This window comes from Callorhinus ursinus, unplaced genomic scaffold, assembly GCF_003265705.2.
Source record: "Callorhinus ursinus isolate GAN/ISIS: 27379988/994484 unplaced genomic scaffold, GSC_fseal_2.0 scaffold10, whole genome shotgun sequence".
Lineage (NCBI taxonomy): Eukaryota > Metazoa > Chordata > Mammalia > Carnivora > Otariidae > Callorhinus > Callorhinus ursinus.
In genome coordinates, this window is record NW_027397072.1 from 88,794,543 (window position 1) to 88,820,849 (window position 26,307).

The window sequence follows — 26,307 nt, forward strand, 5'->3', positions numbered from 1 at the left end:
AGAGCTTTCTACTGGGTTGGCCAGACTGCCAGACCTGCATGGCTTCTGAGGCTCTCTCCACCAGGTTCTAGCTTCCCAGCTTCTTATCACAGCTATCTGCAACTGCACCAGAGCCTGAAGGCTTTTCCTTTCCAGTCCGGCTTCCTCTCCCTTTCTCTTTCATAGGCATTACCTCACCTCCCTACCTCCTACCCCCAATCTACCTCTAACACTCCTAACTTCAGCATCTGATTCCTGGAGGATCCAAAGGGACATACCTGTATAAGCATCAATCATTTCGTACATTTGATAATTTCCTCATGATAAATTCCTAGAATATAATTACTGGTCAAAGGTATGAACATATTGCCAAACTGCCCCTCAAAAAGGCTACACCTGCTCACATTTAGTATGTTCAAAAAAAAAAACCAAAAAACAAAATTTGTATGTTCATTTCATTATGTAGTCATCAATACAGGATAGTAACACTTTTTAAGTGTTTGTCAATTTGATAGGCAAACACTGACATCTTAATTTGATGTCCAGTATTTTGGACATTTTTTTCAGCATATTTTCATCAGTCATCAGTTCATGTTTTCCCCCATTTGCTCTATCAGGGTATCCCTTTTGTGCTCCTCTTATTTACAAAAGCTGTTGGATATAATTCTGTGCTTGTCATGTGTATTACAAATATCTTCTCCTGATCTGTCACTGACCTTTTCAATTTTCATAGAGCCTAATCTATCAATCCTTTCCTTTATGGTTTCTTCCATAAATGTAAAGATTAAAAAATCTTTTCACACCCTGAAGCTTAAAAAAATGCATCTAAATTTTTTCCAAGTTCTTTTAGGGTTTCATGTCTTACACATAAGTTTTTAAGCCTTCTAAAAATTACTTTCTAGCACTGTGTGAGTCAAGGCAATCTGACTTTTTCCCAACATCCTTAGCCTACTTCTCCATAAAGGGACAGCAAAGTATATTCAAACATCCATAGTCTGTTTTAGGGAAACGAATCCCCAGGGAAAAATTAGAATTGCATGAAAGGACTAGAGAGGCCAATCTGACACAGTGAGGAGAAATTACTGAAGGACTAGGGCTGCCTAGCAAGAGTGGAAGGATTCAGCTACTGGCCCCCCACCCGTGGGGGGGGAGTCAAACAGTGACATAGTCATCAACTAGGCAAACAGTAGAGCCAATTCCTGCACTGAGTGGGAAGCAAAAATAATGATCTTCTAAGGTCTCTTTCAACTCAATTTTATGACTGCATACCTATGAGCAAGCAATGAGGAAAAAGTATGTGATGTGTTGGAGAATGAAGAATGAGTCATGGAAACTGCACGCTCAGACAAAGGGAAGTAAGGAAAGGCACAACAAAACTGCTAGTTGATGTGAAAAGACTTCTTGGAACTATATCTCAAGGCTTATTTAAATGAAAAGTAGACAGCTTGAATTCCTGGGAGAGAGAGTATGTTCCATGCAGACTAGGTGATAAAAAAGCCAATCAAATTTTAAGTCATTTATTTAACCCAGAAAAAGCAAATGGGAAAAGGAGCTGAAAAAGGGGGGAAGGCAGAAGAAACTCATTAAAAAGACTTAAAATTGACAAGGAATACCTGCGGAAAAAAGAATACTGAGGAATCAGTGTGAAGACTATCAATACACAACTGCTTTTTATTTGTTCCACAAATACACACAATACTTACTAAAAGGCCTTCCATTTCCAGGACAGAGTAACAAACGCCAGGCATTGAGGATCAAAAATGAGTAAGTCAAATATCCCTGCAATTTAAATTTTAGTACAGTGAGAAAACAGTCTTCCAACTCATGGACAGGACACAACAGTAGCTCAAGGGTATAATGAACCCTGCACGGTCAGAGAAGACACTGCCAAGAAAAGGCTTGAGCAAAGACTTGAAAGAGAAATACAAATACTCCTAGCAAATGGGAAAAGAAAGTAGAGGAACTGATGTGTGCAAACATGCAAGTATACTTGGAATGGTTGGAAAACAGCAGTTGGAAGGGTTGGAAAACAGCAGTAAGCTCATTATCATTTAAGCCTAAGGAGGCTTAAGGTTAAGTGCAAGGAGGACACAAAAGGTGAGCCTGCACAAGGCAACAGGGGGCTGGACATCCACTCTGCCTTAGAGTGAAGCCCTGCCACCTTCAAGTGTCTTGACCTAAGGTAATTTGGTAGATACTACTGTGAGGCAGGAAAGAAAATGAGACAAATCAGCAGAGGTTTGATGAAATTTTAGAAATACTGAGTTTAAGGTTCTCATGGGCACTCTGGATCCCTCAGAGAGAGTCTAATCACCCAAATCCTTAGTCAAGTATATAATTAATCTAGGGTAATTTTTACATGATTATTAAAAATACAGTGGTAATTCCCATTTCTCTTGAAGTTTCCACTGATTCTCTAAGACTGGAATTCATCCATATTGGTAGTTCTACATTTTAGAGCACTAAAAACTTAGCCAAAGTCACTTAGCCAGTCAGGCTTACTTTTTAGACTGAACATAGTTAATACTGTATTACTACTAACAGGCTGCAGTTTAGAAGGTAGTTTCCATTTTTATAAGTCAGAAAAAGAAATGTTTAAAAAAAAGGGAAAAGTTGCATAAAAGTCTACATTGAAATATTGACTACGGACAATATTATTACAAAAGTTGGAAGCAATAATTACGAAAATTAAGAGAAATGATATGATGTGATATTAAGTGGCAAAATAAGAATTTAAGACTGTATTGACACCATGGTTACAAGTTATTTACGTATATGAACAAGCATATACGGAGTCTGAGTCTTTTTTTCTTGATATCCATTAATATTATCACTTAAGTGTGTTTTTTTTTAAGATTTTATTTATTTATTTGACAGAGAGAGAGGCAGCGAGAGAGGGAACATAAGCAGGGGGAGTGGGAGAGGGAGAAGAAGGCTTCCTGCTGAGCAGGGAGCCCGATTTGGGGCTCAATCCCAAGACCCCAGGATCACGACCTGAGTCGAAGACAGACACTTAACGACTGAGCCACCCAGGCGCCCCTTCACTTAAGTGAATTTAACAAAGACTAAAAGAAAAAAAGAAATAAGTATTTTTCAAATATCTATAAAAATGCATTTATTCAACAGGTATATATTGAGTGACTACTATGTTCGAGGAACTGTCCTAGGTACAGGTACAAAATAGAAAAAAGTCCTGGCCATCAGGAAGTTTCCATTCCAGTTAAGGGAAGACAGGCATAAAGCATATGCTATGATAATAGGTTCCATACTACAAGGGGTGTCCATTAATGACAGTAAGCCTTGAAACAAAGCTCCCACAAATCCCCTCTGGGAAGTTTGGTCACATGTAAAATTGGTAAAATATTACTATATTCTGACTAAATTAACAAATACATAAGGAAGGCTTAATCCATCTTAACCTAAGAAAAGCAGTGGGCTGAACTCTCTAGGGAACTGTGGAACATGACACAAGCAATAAGTGAAAATTTTTATTATTCTTCTTTCATCTATACTGACAAAGAGGAATATCATGCTGTGATGATGCCCTGTTCCCTCTGTAGGGCAATCCTTTTGCCCTGGGCCATACTCTCCTTTGGTACCATGGCTCTCTAAGGACCTACAGGATTTGACCACCGGCTATCTCTCTCTCTCCAGCTTCATCTTGTTCTTGATGCCCCCACTTTGGGCATGTTTTCAGACATGCCAAAGCCCCACCCCACCACAGGTAGACCCTTTGCAACTGTCATTCCCTCTGCCTGGATACCCTTTCCATCCTCAATTCCATATAAAAGTTCCTTCTTTCAAGGAGCTTAGTGAAGAGAAGGCAGTTAAAGAGGAAAGCACAGTGTGGTCAGTGTTATGAAGGGAAGAGAGTGATGTGATCCAGAGCAGTCAAAGCACAAAGGGGGAGAGGGGTAGATTTCCAATAAGGTGCAAATACAGTTCAATGGAGAAAGGAAAGTCTTTTTAAAAAATGGTGCTGAAACAATTGGACTCCCATATGCAAAAAAAAAAAAAAGGGAACCTTGTACTATATACAAAAATTAGCTCAAAATAGATTGTAGACCTAAAACTTTGTGGCCTTTAGGTTAGACAAAAATTTCTTAGCTACAACACCAAAAGCCTGATCCATAAAGAAAAAATGATAAATTGAACCTAACAAACTAAAAAACTTCTGCTCTTCAAAACACACTGTTAAGAGAATGAAAACACAAGACACATACTTTGACAACACATTTGTAAGTCATTTATCTCATAAAGGACTTATATGAGAAATACATATATATTTAAAACTTGTACAACTCAATAATTACACAATAACTTAACTTAAAAAATGGGAAAAGTTTTGAACACACACTTCACCAAGAATATAGGGATGGCAAATAAGCACATGACAAGATGCTCAACATCATCAGTCATTAGGTAAAGCCAAATAAATCACGAGATATCACTACATACCTATCAAAATGACTTTTTAAAAAATTGACACCAGTAAAGATGCAGAGCAACAAGGGCTCTCAGTCAGTATTGATGGAAATACAAATTGGTACAAACATTTTGGAAAACAGTTTGACAGTTTCTTAAATTAAATAAACACGATTCCACTCAGCAATCTTACTCCTAGATATCAACCCAGATGAAATGAAAAATTATATTCATATAAAAACCTGTATGTGAAGTAACTGGTAACTTCATTCAAAACTGTTAAAACTGGAAACAGCCCAAATGTTCCTCAAATGGAGAAAGAATGAACAAACTCAATTGTGACACATCCATACAATCGGCTCATACTCAGCAATAAAAAGGAACATGCAACAACAGGGACAAATCTCAGAAGTATTACATTCAGTGAAAGAAGCCAGCTCAAAAGCTATGGTAATTCCATACACAGGACACTCTGGTAAAGGCAAAACAATTGGGGCAGAAAACTGATCAGTGATTGTCAGAGATTAGGAGGAAGACTACAAAGAAGCACAAAGGAATAGGGGGTTGGACAGTGATAGAACTGTTCTATATCTTTGGTTATGGTTGTAGTTACACAACTGTATGTGTTCATCAAAACTCATGGAACTTTATATTAAAAAAAGAGTAAATTTCACTACACATATATTATATCTCAACAAAAAAACTTAACTCATGAAGCTATAACAAAATTTTCTAACTAAACATAAGTAATCAATACACAGGAAAGCAGTAGCTAACAAAACTTAAAATATCTGAGGATAAACTAATTATCTAAACTAATTAAGACAACGTATTTGTAAGCAGCAATAAAAAAGTAAATATACACCAAAATAAGCAAAGGCAAAAGGAGATTAAAATATTTTCTCCAATTGTTCAAATTACAATTCAGCATTAGGTTCTTTTGGCTCTCAGAATTATGTGGAAACTGTAAATTATATTTTTCTATACAATAGAATCTCTGTTACTATATGACAAGCAGCCTATCTTCTCCCAAAAGAGAGAGCCCTAGAAATGATCTCAATGGTCCATGTCACAGTAGAGGAGTTAACATGACATCAGTATAAACGTATGGCTTAAGAAGGCTGTTAGAATTAACTGCTTATGGTGGCAACAGATGCAAACTGCTGGAGGACAAAGTAACTGCCAAAGCCCTGTATGAGGGTCTGGGACAAGGAGGTACAATGACAACATGAACAAAACAAGATTTCTCTGGGGGTGCCTGGGTGGCTCAGTCAGTTGGGTGTCTGCCTTTGGCTCAGGTCATGATCCTGGAGTCCTGGGATTGAGCCTTGCATAGGGCTCCCTGCTACCCTCTGCCCCTCACCCCACTTGTGTTCTCTCTCTCTCACTCTGCCTCTCTCTCAAGTGAGTAAATAAAATCTTTAAAAAAAAAAAAAAAGATTTCTCAGTAAAATTTAAGAAAGTTAACCCTCATCCTCCCAAAATGGAATAACAGTATTGAGTTCCTGGGGTTAGGAGGATAAATGTGATAATATAACCTAAGTACCTGTCACACTGAAAGCACCTTAGCATTTGGTGGCATTCAATTATCCCGGTGGATATACTCAAAGCAGCAAAGGAGAAATCCATATAAAAATATATCTTAAGGGGCACCTGGGTGGCTCAGTCGGTTAAGCATTCGACTCTTATTTTCCGCTCAGGTCATGATCTCAGGGTCATGGGATCCAGGCCTGAGCCCAGTTGGGCTCCACACTCAGCACAGAGTGTGCTTGAGATTCTCTCTCCCTCTGCCCCTCCTGCTCATGCTCTCTCTCTCTCTCTGCCAAATAAATAAATAAATCTTTAGGGAAAAAAATGTAAAAACATATCTTGAATACTTTAATGTTTGCAAAGATCTTTAGAGATTAGACCACTAAAAGAAGTAAAAATATGTCCAAAGAAGTTGAAAGTAATGGCTAAAGTTCCCTTTAGTTTGTTACAACTATACCTAAAAAATTTAAAGGGAATTTTTTCATATTAGTAAATACAATTAAAAGGCATCTCATGCTATTTTAAGATTGAGTATACAGACTGAGTCTGAGATACTGAATCTTCTTCCTACCTAAAATATCCAGCCAGTTCTTCTATGGCCATCTCTTCTTTAGCTCAATATTGAACTTTTGCAAAGTCTTCACTATAACTTAAAACTAGTACAAATCATAATCTTACAAATAGGTTGTATTTTCCAAAAGTTCATTTTAGTAATAAGCTTCTTGAATTTAGAATACAGTTTCCACAGAAACAATATTATAAATGGAGTTCAGGTCCTGAGTAGGTTCACAAATGCCTTATTTATTTACCTATGATATACAAACAATTTACAGTCTGAGACTAAGTTTTCAAATCCAGCAGCTAACTAAGAAGAAAGCATATTTGCTGCCCTCTTCCTAGAAAGACCAACTCTAGGTCATGCATTTGTAATGGAGATATTACCTAACCCACAGAAAGGTGGTGGAAATCAGTCCTTGGGGCATGAAAAACCCCAAAGTCAATGGTTTGTAACCCTCCTAAGCCCAGCCTACCTAAAAGAATGGTATTGAATTCCTCTTATCAGGGAGAACTTAAAGTTATTCAATTAATTAGATTAATTTTAAAAGATTAATTAAATCTATTAACAAAATTTGATTTAAATTTAATTTTTCACCTTAAGGGGCAATAACGAAAATAAAAGGTTGAGAACTACTACTCTAGGTAAACCATGACACAGGACATGTTTGCCATTTTGTCTTTTCCCACCTTGCTTTTGCAGCACTCTCCCATGCTGTCTTTCCCACTCCAGTCTCTTGCCCCAATCTGGCCCTAAATCAAAACTGTATTCACTCCTAATGGATTCCCTTTCTGGATTCCCGAGACCTCACTAGATGTTAGCAAAGTGACCCACTGACTTTCCAGAGCTAGCTATACTTACCCACTGACTTCTCAGAGGTAGCTATACTTTCACAAGAGAAGAAAAGACTTTTTAGTAGGTGGATTTCATGCAGTATAAATGGGAAAATGCTGAAGATCATACTGGAGGTAGGGGATAATTCAATGTCTTTGTTTTTGAAGCCCTGACTCACTGCTCTGCATACTGAGCAGTACTAGCTATGAATTTGTCAAAGAGGACAATTTCTCATCCACATATACAGGACCACCCTAGTTAACAATACCTCTTAAAACAAAACTCCTTTATAACAAAGACATCTTTTGATTTTCAAAAATCATTCGAGCGATTCTGGCTTAATCCACAGCTCAAAGTAATGTTCCAGCTATAGAGTATACATACAACTAGGCAAAATATTGCTGTGCACAACTTATATTTGTCTATGAAAAAAACAGCATACAAGGGTGCCTGGGTGGCTCAGTCATTAAGCGTCTGCCTTCGGCTCAGGTCATGATCCCAGGGTCCTGGGACCAAGCCCCGCATCGGGCTCCCTGCTTAGTGGGAAGCCTGCTTCTCCGTCTCCCGCTCCCCCTGCTTGTGTTCCCTGTCAAAAAATAAATAAAATCTTTAAAAAAAAAAAAAAGCATACAGATGACTCACAAAATATCTTTCTACACATATAAGGCTAACCAGAACAACAGGACTCCTTAGTGTCTCTATAAGCATAGCCCACACAGAAAGTAGGATAAACTTGACCTGGTTCTTAAGAGGAGAGGGGAAAGGAGATCAGAGATGTCTGACGATTCTCCCATCTTCCCTTTGGTAAAGCCCTTGGTCATGTGACACTAGGCTGCTTAAAACTAGCTTGAAGGGGCTGGGGCACCCATCATACCTGGCAAGGACCTGCAGGGCTGGGTCATCCTGGTCTCACCCCACACCCAAATCTCAAACACAACTGTCTCTTCTCCTTTCCCCTAACCATAGCCCCGTCTTCTTCCTATGTATATATTACTTTGTTCAACATACAGCATCATTTTAGTTTATATTTCAATTTAATATATTACTCTGGTCTGACATCCCAGCAAATAACCCTAGGCCTCCTATATAATTTCTACTTCTGGTCATAAGGATTTTGGAGCACAACTTTTGTTAACGAAATGATTACTATGCAAGCTCCACTACACTGCTGTATACTTTTCTGTCAGTTGTCTCAGGCCTAGACATCAGAGTATGTAGGATTCTTTAAATGGAAAAAGATGTGGGACAGCCTTAAATGGAACATGGCTGAGAGGGTGTATCTTCATCCCTCTCCTCTAACAGAGACTCTATAGCCTTAGCTCTCCCCTATTCTTATCAGAGAAACTACCACTTTCTCTCACCTGAGTCTCCAAGCATCTTCCCTTGTAACAGAAAGAAGTGGGAGTGAAATTCTAAAGCCTAGGGTCATTCTCCTCAGTTTATATATCCCCAAGGGTGAATTTCAAAAATCTTTCACATGCTGTTTGACTTTACCTTCCTTTCTAGTCTCAATACCCGGTTCATTTTTTAAAATTTGCCCTAACAATTTATTTACTCCATAATTTAAAACTGTCTAGTGTCTGAAAAAACAGACTGAAAGGAATCTGAAAATTCTAGACTTCCCAATGTAGTCAATTCATGGTTATTACTGAGAGAATATGGTAACCATGTTTCTCCAAACACAAGGTCTAAAGGGATCATGGTACTTAGAAAGATAACTGGCACTGTTGCAGAAAATCCAGGACTCAAGACTTTTCTAACTAGGTAAAACTGTAATCACACACCTTCATTCATCTATGATAATAAGGTTTGTAGGTAGCCAAAGGGAAACCTGTACAGTTGATGCGGCATTATTTAAGCAAAGCAAACAAGGAAAAGGGGGTGCCAAAATACATAAGGTTGGCAAACAAAATTCACCTTCAAAATGTCATGTTCTGGAATGAACTGTTTCAGCTAAATCCTCAGTGAAAAATCTCAAGACTTGCTGAGAAATACAAAGAAAGCAGTTAATTTCAAATTAACTGCCAAAGACAAAATTTCAAAGATGGGAAGAATATTGGAACAAAATACGCATATTTACTAAAAGTAATACTAACAAAGTCTAAGTGCTATGTCCCAGTCTACAAAATGATATTTATTTTTAAGGTATTTAAAATGAGTTTTTCATCTTTTATTTATGTTACTGAGACTATAAGAAATGTGATTCCTATTTCAGTGATCTTCAAATCAGTAGTAGATACAAATATTACAAGGTGTTAAATAAATTTTTGAAATAAAGCATCAAACTTCCTTCCAGATATGAGAAGAAAGTGTAAAATCAAAGTTCTCATTGAGAGAGCTTTGAAAATCAGGTATTTTGTATTAGGAGTACTTAATATCTTAAGCAGAGAAAATCAGACTTAGTACGGTTAAAAATGGGGGTTGATACGTATTCCTGAAGAGAGGAAATCTATTCTGTAGTAAAATATAAAATTTTAAAAGTACTGTCCTTCCTCTTCTCCCACACACTAAATTAAATATATACATATATATATATATACATACGTACATACCAATACAAATAGGTAGTCTGGGACTTTGTTAGGATCAAAACCGGTCTGGGAATGCCTAAAAGGTATGACATTATCTGTGTCCAGGCTGGTGGAAGGTGGAGCTTCATGAAAGCATAAATGTAGACCAAGAAATAGCTCCTGGCTGCCTGTAAGAATTTATAATTTCTGCATTTAACATTCAACAAGAATAAAATGATTCAAGGTGAACTTATTTTCCATATAAAGAATAATCAACATCTGTCCTCAACAATATATAATCATGGCTATGAAGGATACAAAGAGTATTAAAGGTTGCTCTTCCTGAAGACAGATCATTTAATAGAGGGGGGAAATGCAAGGCTCATTAAAACTTAACTGATGCAAAAAATTAAGTAACAATACAAAACATAAGTTAGGAGGTACTACAAAGTAGCATATAACTAAGTGGCAAATGAGCAGTATGACAGATTGTCAAGATTAGGATTCTCTGGGAAAGCTTCAGAGAAGGTGGGACAGGAACCTGGTCTTTCATTATCCTATAATGATTATAGGATCTGGATCAGTGGGAAAAAAGGATGTTTCTCCAGATGGAGAAATGGAAATACACAAGGCACTGAGGTGGTAATTAATTCCAGGACATGAAAGTAGAAAATTAAGAATCACAACTTCGAAATAGAAAATAAAACAAATGAGGAAAGCCTCTAAGATACATTCTCTTCACTGAAGGATAACTAAAAAAGAAACATAAAAGAGCTCAGAAGCATTACAGCTGAAAGAAGAAATCACAAATGCAGATAAAAGTTGAAAAATTCAGACACCATTTAAAACTTTTGGTAAGGATAATCTGGAAAAGCAGGAAATTCCAAGTGCTTTTCTCAGGAGAAAGGAAAAGGCAGTCAACGTTATTTCAAGATCTACTATTGCAGTCAGCAATAAATAACTATACAGTCAAGATCTCTTGAATCATAACACTTATGCAATTACTAATAAGGGACATGCTGGAGACAGTGGCAGAAACAATATGGCCAAGAGCAGATCTCACCATCACCAGCTGTAATTCCTTGAGCAAAATATGAAACTTCCCTAAGTCTTGATGTTCTCTTCTCTTAAAAAAAAAAAAAAAGTCTGAAAACCTGACTATCAACTGAGATTTAACATAGCTCTTTAAAAAATAAAGGTAAAATGAAAATTAAAATACAACACACCCAAATTTGTGGGACACAGCTAAAGCCATGTTGTGAGGGAAATTTACACCACCAAGTCCATATATTTATTAGAAAGGAGGAAAAGTCTCAAATCAGTGATCTAGGGTCTACCCTCAAAAACTGAGAAAAAGAAGAGCAAAAGAAACTGAGAACAAGCAAAAAATAAATAAATAAATAAAGGTAAGATCATAAATAAATTATATTTAAATATGAAAACAATACAGAAAAAAAATCAATGAACTAAAGCTGGTTCTTTGAAAAGATGAAATTGACAAACTTCTAGCAAAATGGACCAAGAAAGGAAGAAGACACAAATTAACCCTATGAGGAATGTTACAGGGAACATCATTACAGACCCTGAAGACATCAAAACGATAATAAAGGGAATACAACTCTATACACATAAATTTAACAACTGGGAAGGAATGGATCACCAAGCAACCCATTACCACAATTCATCCAATAAGAAATAATATTAATAGCCACATAACTATTAAGGAAATTAAATCTGGAATTTTAAAACTCCAAAAAAGAAACCTCCAGGCCCAGATTGTTTCACTAAAGAAGGCTATCAAACATTTAAAAAAGAATTAACACCAATTCTACACACTCTCTTCTAGAAAAAGAAAAGGAGGGAACACTTCCCAATTAATGTTATGAAGCTATAATTACTCTGATATCAGACCAAGACAATACAAAAAACCTACAGGCCAATATCCCCCATGAATTGACAGAACATCTACAAAAAAATCTGCCTCTGTGATGAAAGACCGAATGCTCTCCCCTCAACATCACAAACAAAGCAAGAACATCTTTTTTTTTTTTAAGATTTTATTTATTTATTTGAGAGAGAGAGAGAATGAGAGATAGAAAGCACAAGAGGGAAGAGGGTCAGAGGGAGAAGCAGACTCCCTGCTGAGCAGGAAGCCCGATGTGGGACTCGATACCGGGACTCCAGGATCATGACCTGAGCCGAAGGCAGTCGCTTAACCAACTGAGCCACCCAGGCGCCCAAGAACATCTATTCTTACCACTCTTATTCAAATAATGCTTCAAGTCCTAAACAGCACAAATAAGGCAGCAAGAAAAGGCAAACAGATTGGAAAGAAAGAAATAAAACTGTCTCTATGTGCAAATGACACGATTTTCTATGAAGACCATCCCAAGGAATCTACTAGGAATCCCAACTTCAAGAATAAATGAATTCAGCAAGGTCAAAGGACACAAGATAAATATATAAATATCAACTGTATTTCTATGTTAACATGAATATGTGGATGATAAAATTAAAAATATAATTTACAATTGCTTAAAAAAATGAAACGGGTATAAATCTAACATGCAAGACTTGTATGCTGAAAACTACATAATACTGATGAAAGAAATGAAAGAAAATATAAAGAAAGGGGGAGAGACACCACGTCTGTAAGCTGGAAGACTCAACATACTAGAGATTTCAATTCTCCCTAAACTGATACAGATTTAATGTAATCCCTATTAAAATCCTAGCAAAATTCTTTGTAGATAGAGACAAGACTATTCTAAAATTTATAATGAAAAGCAAAGGAACTAGAATAACCAAATAATTTTTGAAAAAATAAGAACAGGGGCACCTGGGTGGCTCAGTCAGTTAAGCATCTGCCTTCAGCTCAGGTCATGGGATCGAATCCCATGTCGGGTTCCCTGCTTGGTGGCGAGCCTGCTTCTCCCGCTTCTCCCTCCTCTCCCCGCCTGTGCTCTCTCTTGCTATCTCTGTCTCTCTTTTAAATAAATAAAATAAATAAAAAATCTTAAAAAAAAAAAGAAAAATAAGAATAAAGTGAGAAATACCAGTCCACTCTATTTCAAGACTTATACAGCTACAAGAATCAAGACTGTGTGCTAATAGGGACCCACAAATAGATCCACACAAATATACTCAACTGCTTTTTGACAAAGTGCAAAAACAATTCAATAGAGGATAGACAGCATTTTTAACAAATGGTGTTGGAGCATCCATAAGCCAAAAAATGACACTTGATCTAAGCCTTACACCTTATACAAAAACTAACTCAAAACGGGTCAGGGGCTTGGGGCTCCTGGGTGGCTCAGTTAGTTAAGAGTTTGACTCTTGTTTTCAGCTCAGGTCATGAGATGGAGCCCTGCAGCGGGGCTCCACCCTCGGCAGGGAGTCTGCTTGAGATTCTCTCTTTCCCTCTCCCTCTGCCCTTTCCTCCGTTCACACTCTCTCTCTAAAATAAATAAATAAAACCTTTAAAAAAAAATAAACGGGTCATGGGCTTAATGTAAAATAATAAACCATAAAACTTTTAGGAAAAAAAATGAGAAAACGTTTGGGATCTAAGGTTAGGCAAAGAATTCTAAGACTTAACACCAAAAGTATAATCCATTGGAGGAAAAACTGTTAAAACAGATTTCATCAAAATTAAAAACTTTTGCTCTGCAAAGGAGTCTTTTAAGAGGACATGAAAAAAAAAACAGACTGAGAGAAAACATTTGCAAACTACGTATCAAGAAAGGACTGCCACCAGACATATTTTTAAAAAAGAAAAAAAACCCTCTAAAATCAACAGTAAAAAAATCCAATTAGCAAACGGGCTAAAGAAATGAAGAGACACGTGTTGTGATAAGCACTAGGTATTATATGCAACTAATGAATCACTGAACACTACATCAAAAACTAATGATGTACGATGGACTCTGAAAAACAAACTGAGGTTTCTAGAGGGGAGGGGGTTGGGGGGATGGGTTAGCCTGGTGATGGGTATTAAAGAGGGCACGTTCTGTGTGGAGCACTGGGTGTTATGCACAAACAATGAATCATGGAACACTACCATCAAAAACTGATGATATATGATGATTAACATAACAAAAATTTTTTTTAAAAACTAATGATGTACTATATGTTGGCTAACTGAACATAATAAAAAATAAGAAATGAAGAGACATTTCACTGAAGAGAATATGCAGATGACAAATAAGCCCATGAAAAGATGGTAAACATCATTAACCATTACAGAAATGCAAATTAAAACCACATACCTGTCATACATACATACATATCTATCAAAATGTCTAAATAAAAAATAGGAACACTAAATGCTGATGAGGATTCGGGGAGACTGACCCCACATACATTGCTGGTAAGAATGTAAAATGGTGTAGAAACTCTGGAAAACAATTTTAACAGTTTTTCATCAAAATTAAACATGCGGGACACCCGGGTGGCTCAGCCGGTTAAGCATCTGCCTTCAGCTTAGGTCATGATCCCAGGGTCCTCGGATGGTGTCCCGCATCAGGCTCCTTGCTCAGCCGGGAGTCTGCTTCTCCCTCTGCCGCTCCCCCTGCTCTCTCTTTTTCTCTCTCTCTGACAAATAAATAAATAAATAAAATCTTTTAAAAAACAAAACAAAAAAACTAAACATGCAACTGCCATGGGAACCAGCAACTATACTCCTGGGCATTTATCCCAGAGAAATGAAGACTTATGTTACATGACATGTTACTGTACTGGAATGTTTACAGCAACATTATTCATAGTAGCCCAACAATGGAAACAACTAAGTGTCCTTCAGACAAAGTGTGATACATCCATACCATGGAATACCACTCAGCAATTAAAAGGAGCAAACTTATGACACATGCAAGCACCTGGACGAAATCTCCAGAGAATTTTGCTCCATGAAAAAAATCCAATCCCAAAAGGTTACATACTATGTGATTCCGTTATATACCAGTGTTAAAATGAGAAAATTATAGAAATGAAAAACAGATTAGTGGTTGTCAGGGGTTAAGGAGGAAGTGGGGTAGAAATGAAGTGGATGTGGTATAAATGGACAACCTGAGGGATCCTGTGGTGATGGAAGGTTCTTTATCTTCACAGTTATCAATAGCAATGTCCTGGTTGTGGTCTTGTACTGCAGTTTTGCAAGATGTTATTATTGAAGAAAACTGGATAAAGGGTACAGGGGATCTCTATTATTTACCAACTGCAAAACCACATCTGAATTCTCAATTACCTCAAAATAAAAAGTTAAATTAGAAAATAAAGGTAGCATTATTGCAAAATAAGTACAGCAATTGACAAGAAATCCAACACCAATTAAATGAAGTGCTCTCTTTAGCCCAAGTTTAATTCTGACGATTACTCTGAATCAGAGTTTATAAAACACATTTTCCTCACCTACATATGCACACCAAGCAACTGTAACACAGTTCAGACAGAAAAACAGATTTCTCTAAACAGGTGATAAAGTGGAAAGAGACCTGGGCTGTATCAGGGAGAAAAGTCCTTATCCAGGCTCTATCAAAGAAACGCTGTATAACTTCCACACATCACCTTACCTCTATGGCTACAATCTGAACTCTGTTCCGACTATCTAAACTAATTTAGGAGATTGCTTAGACCAGTAGTTCCCAAACATTTTGGTCTCAGGCCCCCAAAGAGCTTTCACTTACCTGGATTACAAACAATATTTACAGCATTACAAATTAAAAGAGAATTTTTTTAAAAAGACAAGTACACACATTAGCCCTCAGAATGGTGAGGTCATCCCACCTCATGAAGTCTCTGGAAAACTCAATGCGTACTTAGAAAGAGGGTGAAAAGGGCAAATAACTGCTTGGTATTGTCATAAAAATAATTGTGACCACACCTTGGGAACCACTGGCTTACCATCAAATGAGGTAAATATTTAAGTGATTTTAAAAGTATAAAACATTGAACAAATCATTGAACAAAATATACATTCTTTTAATATTCAAGGGTGCCAAGGCAAAGAAAAAAAAAAGCTCAAATCCTGATGGAGGACAACTTGGACAAGCGCACAGTTGGTAAAAAGAGGGAGCTTCTTGAAAGTCCAAGGAAGGTGGGCTCCAGTGAGTATAGTCAGGGAAGAGTGTACAACCGTAAAATATTACACTACTATTGCATTAATCTGCTCTGTGCGTCCAAAACCGTTATAAAAATGATGGACCCACAATCACTGTTTCAGATTTAACTTTTGGCGAGACAGGGAAGCAATGAAAAAACTTCCAGCCACTCCAGCACCGCGCTCTCGGCGAGCTGTGGGGGTCCGACCTGGGCCCAGCTTCTGGGGGCGAGGTACAGCCACGCCGGACGTCTCCTCCGCTGCAGCAGGAGAAAGAGAATCCCCCTATCCCCAGCCGGGTCGGAACAGCCGGCCGCGGGAGCCCGGAGAGTGGGCAGTAGGGCTGGGGAGGGGCGCGGCTCACAGTCGCCGCCTGAACTGGACGCGGCCGGGACTGGGCTGCGGGCCCTGAGCCCCGGGCTAAGGAAATTACGCTGGGACCCCGAGAAAAGCGGGGCGGGGGTCCTGGGAGCTGGGCCCTTGGGGGAGGGGGCAGCGCTGAGCAGCGGAGGGGGCTTGAGGGGTCGACCGGGACTCACCAGGTGCCGCGCCACCTCAGAGGTCATGGTCCCGAGCGAGAGTTGAGCGAAGGCGGGGGTCCCAGTGAAGCGGGGGTCTCAGCCCAGGCCCCCGAGCAAGCGACCGGACCACGAAGGGAGCAAAGGGGGGGCCGGAACGGATGGAACGTGCAGGGCGCGGGCCGGAGGCGGGTGTAACGGGCGGGACCAGCCTCCGGGGGGGGGGGGGGTGGCGGGGGGGGGGGGGGTGTTCAGGGAAAGGGGAGGAGCCAAGCCTAGTGGCCGCAGTGACGCGAGGGCGCAGAGCCGGAGGGCGGAGGCCCCACCAGGCAGGGCGCGCGCCATTAGCCGCGCCAAATCGTTGAGCGGCGCGCGAAGCGAGCCTCTCATAGGAGTGCCCCTCGACGTCTCATAGAACGACAAATCCATGCAGGGGGAGGGTGACTGGAGGAGATTCGGGACCTGAGAAGAAAATGCGAGGAAACAAACCTCGGCCAGCAGACAGCAGCGGGCTGGCGCACTGATTGCGGGCCCCCGCGAAGGCCGGAAGTGGGCGGGCCATGGGGCGGGGAGGGGGCGTGTCCGCCGGCGGCCGGCGGGAGCCGAGCTTGCGGCCAAAGGGGGGACCGGAAGTGGGCGGGCTCGGGGGCGGGGTGCAGCCGGCGGGGGCGGGGCCGGCGGGGGCGTGTTCGCCCGGGGCGCGGCCCCAGTAAGGCGGTGGTGGCGTCTCCCGCCGCGGACACCCAGGCGCGGACCCTGAGGAGCCAGCCGATTCGACTCTACGTCGGTCAGAAGCCAGCGTTTGGAAGCCGGCCGAAATGGGGCCGGGTTGAGCCGCCCGCCGCCGTCCGAGCAGCGCGGCCAAGGATGGAGGGGCCGGCGGAGCTCAGCCCCGAAGCCGTGCTGCGCTTCCTCTCGGAGCGCGGGGGTCGGGCCCGGCAAGCCGAACTGGTGCAGCACTTCAGGGGTGCCCTGGGCGGCGAGCCCGAGCAGCGCACCCGCGCCCGCGCCCTTTTCAAGGAGCTGGTCAATGCGGTGGCCACGGTGCGCACCGACGCTGCCGACGGCTCTAAGTACGTGCACCTTAAGAAGAGGTTCTTGGAGGGGGCCCCACCGTCCGAAGCCGTGCCCCTACGGGACCTGCCCAGTATCTCGGTGACTCCAGAGCCCGAGTCCAGCAGTTGCGCCCCTGGGGCGCCCGACGGCCTGGTCGAGACCCGGGAGAGCGGCCTGTGCGCAGAGGCGGCGTCCCCCGAGGCGTCCCCAAGTCCGCGTTGCGAGCCGAGCGATGGGGAGCCCCCGGCCGCAGCGCTTGGGCAGCCAAGCCCGGCCGGCGAGAGCCGGAACGGGCCGCCCCTGAGCGGCGGTGCCCCGAGGAAAAACTCGCGGCGAGACATGCAACCTTCCCCCCAGGGACCGGTCTCCGGGCCCAGCGAGGACCTGGCGGCCCCGCCCCACGGCTGCGGCGAAATGGACTCGGGCAGTTCCCCCGGGGGGGTAACCACCCCTAGGTCTACCCGCCAGAACCTCCGGGACCTTGTGATGGGCAGCTCCCCGCAGCTGAAGAGGAGCGTCTGTCCCGGGGGGAGCAGCCCGGGGAGCTCCTCTGGGGCAGTACGCGGCAAAGGCGGGGGCGACTCAGACAGCGCATCAGTCGCTTCGTCGTCGGCAGAGGAGGAGAGCAGCGGCGGGGGTTCAGTGACGCTGGACCCTCTAGAACACGCCTGGATGCTCTCAGCCTCTGACGGCAAGTGGGACAGCCTGGAAGGGTTGCTCACCTGCGACCCCGGCCTGCTCGCCAAGCGAGACTTTATCACCGGCTTCACCTGCCTGCACTGGGCCGCCAAGCACGGCAGGCAGGAGCTCCTGGCCATGCTGGTCAACTTCGCTAACAAACACCAGCTGCCAGTGAACATCAACGCCAGGACAAGCGGAGGTTACACTGCCCTGCACTTAGCTGCCATGCACGGGCACGTGGAGGTGGTGAAGTTGCTGGTGGGGGCTTACGACGCAGACGTGGACATCAGGGACTACAGTGGGAAAAAGGCTTCTCAGTACCTGAGTCACAGCATCGCGGAGGAAATCAAGAACCTGGTGGGAGCCCTGGACGAGGACGATGGAGAGAGTGCCACTGGCAGCGGGGGTGGGCGTTGGAGGTTTTCAAAGGTGCTCCCTTCACACCTCATCACCTACAAACTGTCACATGCCCTGGAGGATGGAGGGGATCATCACCATCACCACCACCACCACCACCACCACCACTTGACTGAGGGATGGGCTGGAGCCAAAGCAAAGGATCCAGGTCGCAAGGCCCCCGGCAGCTCTAGCGGACGAATAAAACCCAGACTCAACAAAATCCGCTTCCGCACCCAGATCATCCACACTACACCCTCTTTTAGAGACCCGGAGCAGCCACTGGAGGAGGGGGAGGAGGAAGAGGAGGATCGACCTCTTAAAGGCCACTCATCCTCATTCAAACTAAGGCCGAAGTCCAATGTATTTGGGTAAAAATAATTCCTTTTAGAAAATTCTAGGTTTATTGGTCTTCAGGAATAGAATACAGTGTAGGCAAGGAAGAGAGACCAGAAAAGAAGCTAAATTCTACATTCTTACTTGGGGAGTTGGAATGGGTGGGAGGAATTCCCCCTAGCATTCTGTGTGAAGTAGGTTTCCCAGTGATTTTTTTCATCAAACCGTGCCCTAGGCCTCTTTTCCCTATGCCACCCCTTTGCCCTGGAGTCCCTGTTTCTGAGGACTGGAAATGTATTTAAATTGGGTGTACAGAATTGATGATTGAGGGTTCCTTTGATTTTACCATTACTGGATGCCATGCAAAATAAGGAATATTGCACTTTTATGTTTCTGTTTTTAAAAGTGGTTACTCTTACAAGAGCAACAAGAAATGCAAGTTGTAATGAAATTGTAAGTGTGAACAAAATTACATACTGCTCTGGTTTTTTGTTTTTTACTAATTGCATTTACCTTTTAAAATACTACTGAAAGTCAGGTCAAAGTTGAAAAGCGACAATACTATTTAGAGAATAATGTGAATAAAAATGGTAACTTGTTTGTATTGTAAGTAGTGCTCAACTATTTTTTTAAAAAGCAATTTCAACTTTAATCACTGAACTAAAGAAATAGGCAACATTCATTTTTGAGGTAATCTATAGTGTGGTTTCCTCTTAACTATCTCTAGTATCACTGCAGTCAGTGCTAAGGTACATTATTAATAACTACACATTTTTATTTAAAGAGAACACTTAACCTATGGTACTTTTAAGTAAAACATTGCCTTTGGCTCTGATTCTCACTAATTTGTTTTGTTATTATAAGTAAATTTGCCAGAGTTTTAATTCTAGGGATCATATAACCGTTGGTTCTATTTGACATGACCCTATTTGGTGGTACTTAGATGTGAATTGCCTACAGAATCTGTTTCTGATTTAGACGACTAGCAAAAATTGGCATAAATGTTAGTGAGCCTATGCTTCTGTGAAGTAATTATTAAATCAATGATTCTCACATAAGGTACACTTTTTATTTTACTAATAAAGTACACTCATAGTCTGTGCTCATAGTCTGTGCTTTGTAGCAATGTTTGCAAATGTTTATAATACTAAAGACTTTCAATTTTCCAATGTTTCCTTGAATTTGTTAGAGATGTACAGTGAAGTTATTGAAAAGCTGGATAGTAAATCTACCCAGTTAAAAATAGCACTTTATAAAAGGGAAAAGAGAAGAGATGGGGCTATTTATTTAAATGCTGCTGGCTATTGAATTCTTTTGTATATAAGTGAAAAATACTTTTCATTAAGATTACAGAGTTAAGTGTAGTTCTTAATCACATTTCATTAAAATTTGTTAGGGTAAACATCTATATAATATAAAATTTAACTCACAAGCATATTAAATCAATTTGTAACAATATTCAAAACAACTTTGTGGGAGACTAATTCTAACAAGTCCTTCTCCCTTAGTCTTTTTGGTCTCCTAACTGCTGAAGTGTAAGTACCTGCAGCCCATAGAGGTATATAAGATGTGTATAAATGTGAATGAACAGGTATATAAATGGCGCAGAACTGGAGACTCAAGAGAGTTCTTAGATCTTTACTTTCCCAAGTCAGAGAAATTTGTACTAAGTTTGTCAGCCTTTCTAGATAGCAATTGAATTTGTTTAAAGACATATCAAAAATATTCACATAAAATATATAAGCTATTATCCATTTGTGTGCCTTTTTTTTTTTAGGATTATGGAAGTGTTCTAGGTACATTTGAGAAGCACTTTTATCCATACATATGGGTAAAAACAGTCTAATTTTATATAAATAGAGGTTCCTTGAAGGTGAAAAGCAGTCATTTGTTTGGAATCATATACACATTACCTGTATCTAGTGCAGAGCAAGCTATATAACTTCCCACCGAGGAATCTGACATTTCTTTTTTTTTTTTTTAAAGATTTTATTTATTTATTTGACAGAGAGAGACACAGCGAGAGAAGGAACACAAGCAGGGGGAGCGGGAGAGGGAGAAGCAGGCTTCCTGCAGAGCAGGGAACCTAATGTGGGCTCCAACCCAGGACCCTGGAACCATGACCTGAGCCGAAGGGAGGGGCTTAACAACTGAGCCACCCAGGTGCCCCGGAATCTTACATTTCATTGACATATAAAGCTAAGTGAACTATAAAAAGTATATACTTCAGAGCCATCTAAATGTTCTATTAAAGTCAGTATTAATCTCGAAATGTATATATTCGTAACTAATTGCACAAAATCTATAATTTACTGGATCTTTAGAGATTGAGTCAATACTTCATTTAACCTGCTTTTCACAGTAAAGATTTTAACTTTAACAATAAACTCTAAATTTTCAAAATCATTCCTGAGGGGAACTACTTCTAGCATTCCTTGTCATTATGTGCTTGTGTGCAATAAGTATAGCATTTTCAGCTACTTAAACTCTATATTCCTCTTATTTTTCATTTTCCAAATTGAGATTATTAAAAGCAAATGATCTGTGTAATTTGTTTTTGTGGAGTTGTTTCTGCCATTAATGGAAATATATATGTAATTACTTAGATGTTTGTTGATATGAAACTGTGTAGGGTAGACAACCCAAGTATATCCATGTGTTTCTTATAGATACACTTGAAACTAGTGAGTGTTTGGTCACAATTCTCTACCCTTTTATGGTATGTAAAATGCAGCTAGTTTATATAACTTGAAAATCTGGTACTATTTTATTCATGACTGAAATCTTGGGAGTCCAGGATGCCTCCTCTCTTATTTTTTAAATGAGTGAAACTTTGGGAGTTTATAGAGTGTATAATTTGTAAAAGTTTGTTTTGTCAAAATAAAAGGTTCACACTACATTTTTTCTCTGAATTGTCTAAATCATTGTAGTCCTTTATACTTCTTACCTGTGTAGTGTTTTATAGTCCACACAATGCTTTTCAAAGTTTCCATTTACATAATCCCTTTCCTGTCCCTTAAAGTTGATAAGGGAATGAAGGTTGATGGCTGTTCAGGGTCACGAAGTAAATGGCAGCTAGTAAGATTTTAAGATTCCGTGCTTTTCTACAATATTTTCAGCACTTCAAATTGCCAAATTTGGGCAAAACTACTGTAGTTTGGCTTCAGTGATGGAGGAATCAACTTGGACAGAAGGTAGTACCTTCACCACTACCTTTAAAAAAAACAAAAACAAAAAACGTATAGTTCATGCACACACCAACTAACCTGAACCCTTCCTACCCAGACCAGATCTTAAAGGTATAAGAATGCCTTTTTCTATTTTCTTCAATATTCATTAAGCTTTGATCATTAATGAGCTCATTTCCTCACCAAATAAATACTTTGATCTTTATTTTAACAAAATTCACCTCTATTCAGATGTCAAAGGGATATGTGGGAAGCCTTGATGTACTTGTCTGCCATTGCTCTCCTGGGAGGATCCAATTATCATTGCTGCTGGGGATTTTTGTTGTCACTCTTGCTTTGTGACAACTTATAAAATATTTTTCCGTACAACTGAAGGACTAAATAAGTCTAGTTTCTGTTTCTAGAATGACTTGAAGGAAACCAACAATACATCATCCATTTTCCTTGCCATAAATTAACCAATTTTTAACCCAATGAATCTAAATTTTGATAACTCATTTTGGAATAGAAATTAACTTGCCTTTGCTGTATTACAAAGGGTGATATTTATGTTTTAAAGAACAGGATCTTTAAGGATATTTGCCCCTTGTTTGCAAACTGCTCTTAAAAATGAGTCACCTCCTATAACTTTGACACCCAGTTAACAACATATGGGCTTCAAATGAATAAAAATGCCTTGCTTTAATTTATTAACTATTTTTATTTTAAAAATGTAATGTATGCTCACGGATTTCAACAAATGACAGGATAGAACCAGATAGGCGGAAAAGTAAACACTACTCATTTCACCCCATTTACATTCCCCAGCGTAACTCCAACTTAATGGTTCCTTCTGTATTTTTGGGTATCTGACTTTTCTTTAATTAAGCTATCCTCTCTCCTTGGTCTAAAATAATTCATTCAGTTTTTACTGGGTTATACCTAATACAAATATTGAAAAAGTGAAAAAAAGCTAGTATTTAGATTCTCGCCTAAGGACACCTTAACTCTAAGGCTTCAGAATTTACTTGTTACTTGTTACAGCTTGGATACCACAGGAAGCTTCACTAAGATGCTCACTTGTTCAGTCTCCACGTGCCCACTGCCAGTCCGCAGCACCCTTTCTGGAGGGAGATTTGCAAATGAAACATCGGACCATGCCATTCCTAGGCTTTGGACTGACAAAGTTTTCACAGTCTCCCGGGGTCCACTTTCTTCTTTCTGGCCTCATCTCCTGCCGCTCCCCTCCCTGCCTCCCACCTCACTCTGATAATGCTTTCAATCCACCTTGCCAATTTCATAAACATTTTTTCACTCTCCTAAACTTTCCTTCAGGTCTCCTTCTGAAGCCATCTGCAAGTTACCTGAGGAATGTACTTGAGGTCTGCTCTTCTTTTCCTTCCCTGTGTGTGTTTGGGGGAAAGGGGGAGGTAGTTAACGAGTATGGTCTAGGCATGTGTAATTCTTATGCTGACTGGTCAGATTCACTCTCTCCTTGTGTCCTTGCATACATCTCTATCTCTTGGGTATACACATAACATCTATTCAGATTTGGGCTGCACTGAAGTTAAGCTCTTAACTAACTAGCTCTTAACTCTTAACTGCAGTGATATTTTGGTAAGCAAATGAACAGAGTAAAGAAGTACTTAAAGGAAACGTTGGTAGGTGAAGACTGTAAACCATCACCATGTGCCTCTCATTTGAGGTGAATACTACCATTAGCGTAGGATATTGAGGAGAGAATTCTGAACTGAGTGGAAAGTTGGACAGGATAAACTTTTAAAAACATTTTAATCAGAAAATTCTGTGATACAGATGCTTATTCTCATACCCCAGCCTAGCTGCAGGTAGTCATTAACACTGGAACCTATGTTGAAGCAGAAATTTGTCAGCCTAGTTTGAATTTATACATGGAAATGAATTGCATTTATAACATCTTATAATTCAGATTTTTCATCAGTTCATGTTATCTGAATGAAACTAGGTCAGTCACCCAAATCAAACTAGAAATATAGTAAATTTAAAGATAGTGACAGGGTGCCTGGGTGGCTCATTTGGTTGAGTGACTGCCTTCGGCTCAGGTCATGATCCTGGAGTCCCGGGATCGAGTCCCGTATCGGGCTCCCTGTTCAGCGGGGAGTCTGCTTCTCCCTCTGACCCTCTTCCCTCTCATGTTCTCTATCTCTCATTCTCTCTCTCTCAAATAAATAAATAAAATCTTTAAAAAAATAAAGATAGTGACAAGAAATTATACAAAAACAATATAGTGACTTTACAGTAACAATTTGAGAAATAATATTAAATAGATAATGTTTTAAGGGGGAAAAGTCTTAAAACATAGAAAATCTTTTTTAAAAAGATTTTATTTATTTATTTTGAGAGAGTGAGCATGAGCGGGAGAGGGAGGGCAGAGGGAGAAGGAGAAGCAGGTTCCCCATTGCGTCCGCCAAAATAGAAAATCTTTAAAAACCAAATAATCATTCAAGAAATTGAGTTGTTGGGGCACCTGGGTGGCTCAGTTGTTAAGCATCTGCCTTCAGCTCAGGTCATGATCTCAGGATCCTGGGATCAAGCCCCATGTTGGGCTCCCTGCTCAGCGGGGAGCCTGCTTCTCCCTCTTCCTCTGCTGCTCCCCCTGCTTGTGCTCTCTTGTTCTCTCCGTCAAATAAATAAATAAATTCTTTAAAAAAAATTTTTTTAAAGAAATTGAGCTGTTAATTAAAAGTCAGTTCTTTCCCCGAAACACTGTAATCTCTCAAAACAAACAAAATGTAACATAAACAGACACTTTCTAACATACATTGTTTCAGAGAATGTAAAAAGAAACACTCACTTTATGAGTTTAATGTAATTTGATACCAAAATCAGACTGGTAGAGTACAAGAAAACAAAATTATAGGCCGATTTCACTTGTTAACCTAGAGAATCCTTAATGATAGCTTATCAAATTCAACAAATTCAAGTAAGGTACTTCCCTCAGCAGTGAAAGGCTGCTTCAAAATCAGAAAATCTGTTTGATATAATATACCACAATCCAGTATGGAGAAAAACTATATAATCATCTAAACAACTTTATATTCTTACAATACCAAGTGTTAGGAAAAAATGTAAAGCAAAGAGAACTGTCATGCAGAAAGGGTGTAAGGTAGAACCACTATGGAAAGGAATTTGGAAAAATGCAATGAAGTTGAAGATACCTATACCCTTTAAGCCAATCATTCCACTTCTCAATACATACCCTACTCAGGAGGTAGCCTTTATTTTTATTTTTTTTAAGATTTATTTATTTATTTGAGAGGTGAAGGGGAGAGTGCAAGTGCAGGGAGGGACAGAGAGAGAGAGAGAGAGAGTCGTAAGCGTGGAGCAGGGCTTGATCTCATGATCCTGAGATCAGTACCTGAGCCAAAACTAAGAGTTGGAAGTTTAACCGGCTGCACCACCAGGCACCCCAGTGGATGATAGTCTTTATACCTAAAGCATCAGCATCACTTGGAGCTTATTAGAAGTCCAGAATCTCAGGCCCCACCCAGACTTCCTGAATCAGAATTTGCATTTCAACAAGATCCCAGGAATTGGCTAGCTTTGGCTCTAGGGAACTCAAGCAAGGGAAAGTTCCTGGTTTGTTGCAGTATTTTTTCTAATAACAATCAGAAAGGGAACAACCTAAATTTTCAACAGGAGGAGAACAGATACATTGTAATACTACCATACAATGACATACTATAAAGCAATTAAAAATAAATGAAATAAAGCCATATATACCAACATGGATTAAATTCAAAATTGTAGTGTTAAGTGAAAAAAAAAAGCAAATTGCAGACTGAAATGTATAGTATGATGCAGTTTATATGATTTGAAAATAAAATAATACTCTGTTTCATTTGGGGATACAAACATATGCAGCACTAAAAAGTCATGGGGTGATAATATACCAAATGGTTGTTACCTTTGCAGGGGAAGGAGAATGAAGTGGAGAATAACTATATCCATTGTGTTCTGTTTCTTTAAAAAAAGATCAGAATCAAACATAGCAATATGTTTAAATATGGTACAGCTGGGTGATGGGTATATGTTTACCATTTTTTTTTGTTTGTTTGAAATATTGCACAAGGGGGAAAAAGTACAAAAGAAAGAAGAAAGACAGAAGAAAGAAAGAAAGAAAGAAAGAAAGAAAGAAAGAAAGAAAGAAAGAAAGAAAGAAAGAAAGAAAGAAAGAAAGAAA

General features: G+C 40.0%; 2 protein-coding genes across 4 annotated transcripts in view; one reads left to right on the top strand and one right to left on the bottom strand.

Annotated features, from left to right (window-relative positions):
* SEPTIN10 (septin 10) overlaps nucleotides 1-16,957 on the bottom strand; it is a 57,610-nt gene extending 40,653 nt beyond the window's left edge. Inside the window, exons 1-2 of one of the 3 annotated variants that reach the window (XM_073897935.1) lie at nucleotides 16,471-16,901; nucleotides 1,683-1,758 (exon numbers count right to left, since the gene is read on the bottom strand). In XM_073897935.1, coding sequence (XP_073754036.1) covers nucleotides 1,683-1,727 — 45 coding nt within the window. In that variant the 5' untranslated portion in view covers nucleotides 1,728-1,758; nucleotides 16,471-16,901. Of the gene's footprint in view, nucleotides 1-1,682; nucleotides 1,759-16,470; nucleotides 16,902-16,938 lie in introns of those variants that run through there. The other 2 variants (XM_073897936.1, XM_025869129.2) reach the window with 2 other exon arrangements.
* A 217-nt stretch (nucleotides 16,958-17,174) lies between these two features.
* On the top strand, nucleotides 17,175-21,815 carry SOWAHC (sosondowah ankyrin repeat domain family member C). The gene has a single exon (XM_025868773.2). It carries the CDS (start codon nucleotides 17,317-17,319, stop codon nucleotides 18,955-18,957), a length of 1,641 nt encoding a protein of 546 aa, XP_025724558.1. The 5' UTR covers nucleotides 17,175-17,316; the 3' UTR covers nucleotides 18,958-21,815.
* Nucleotides 21,816-26,307: the final 4,492 nt, after the last annotated feature.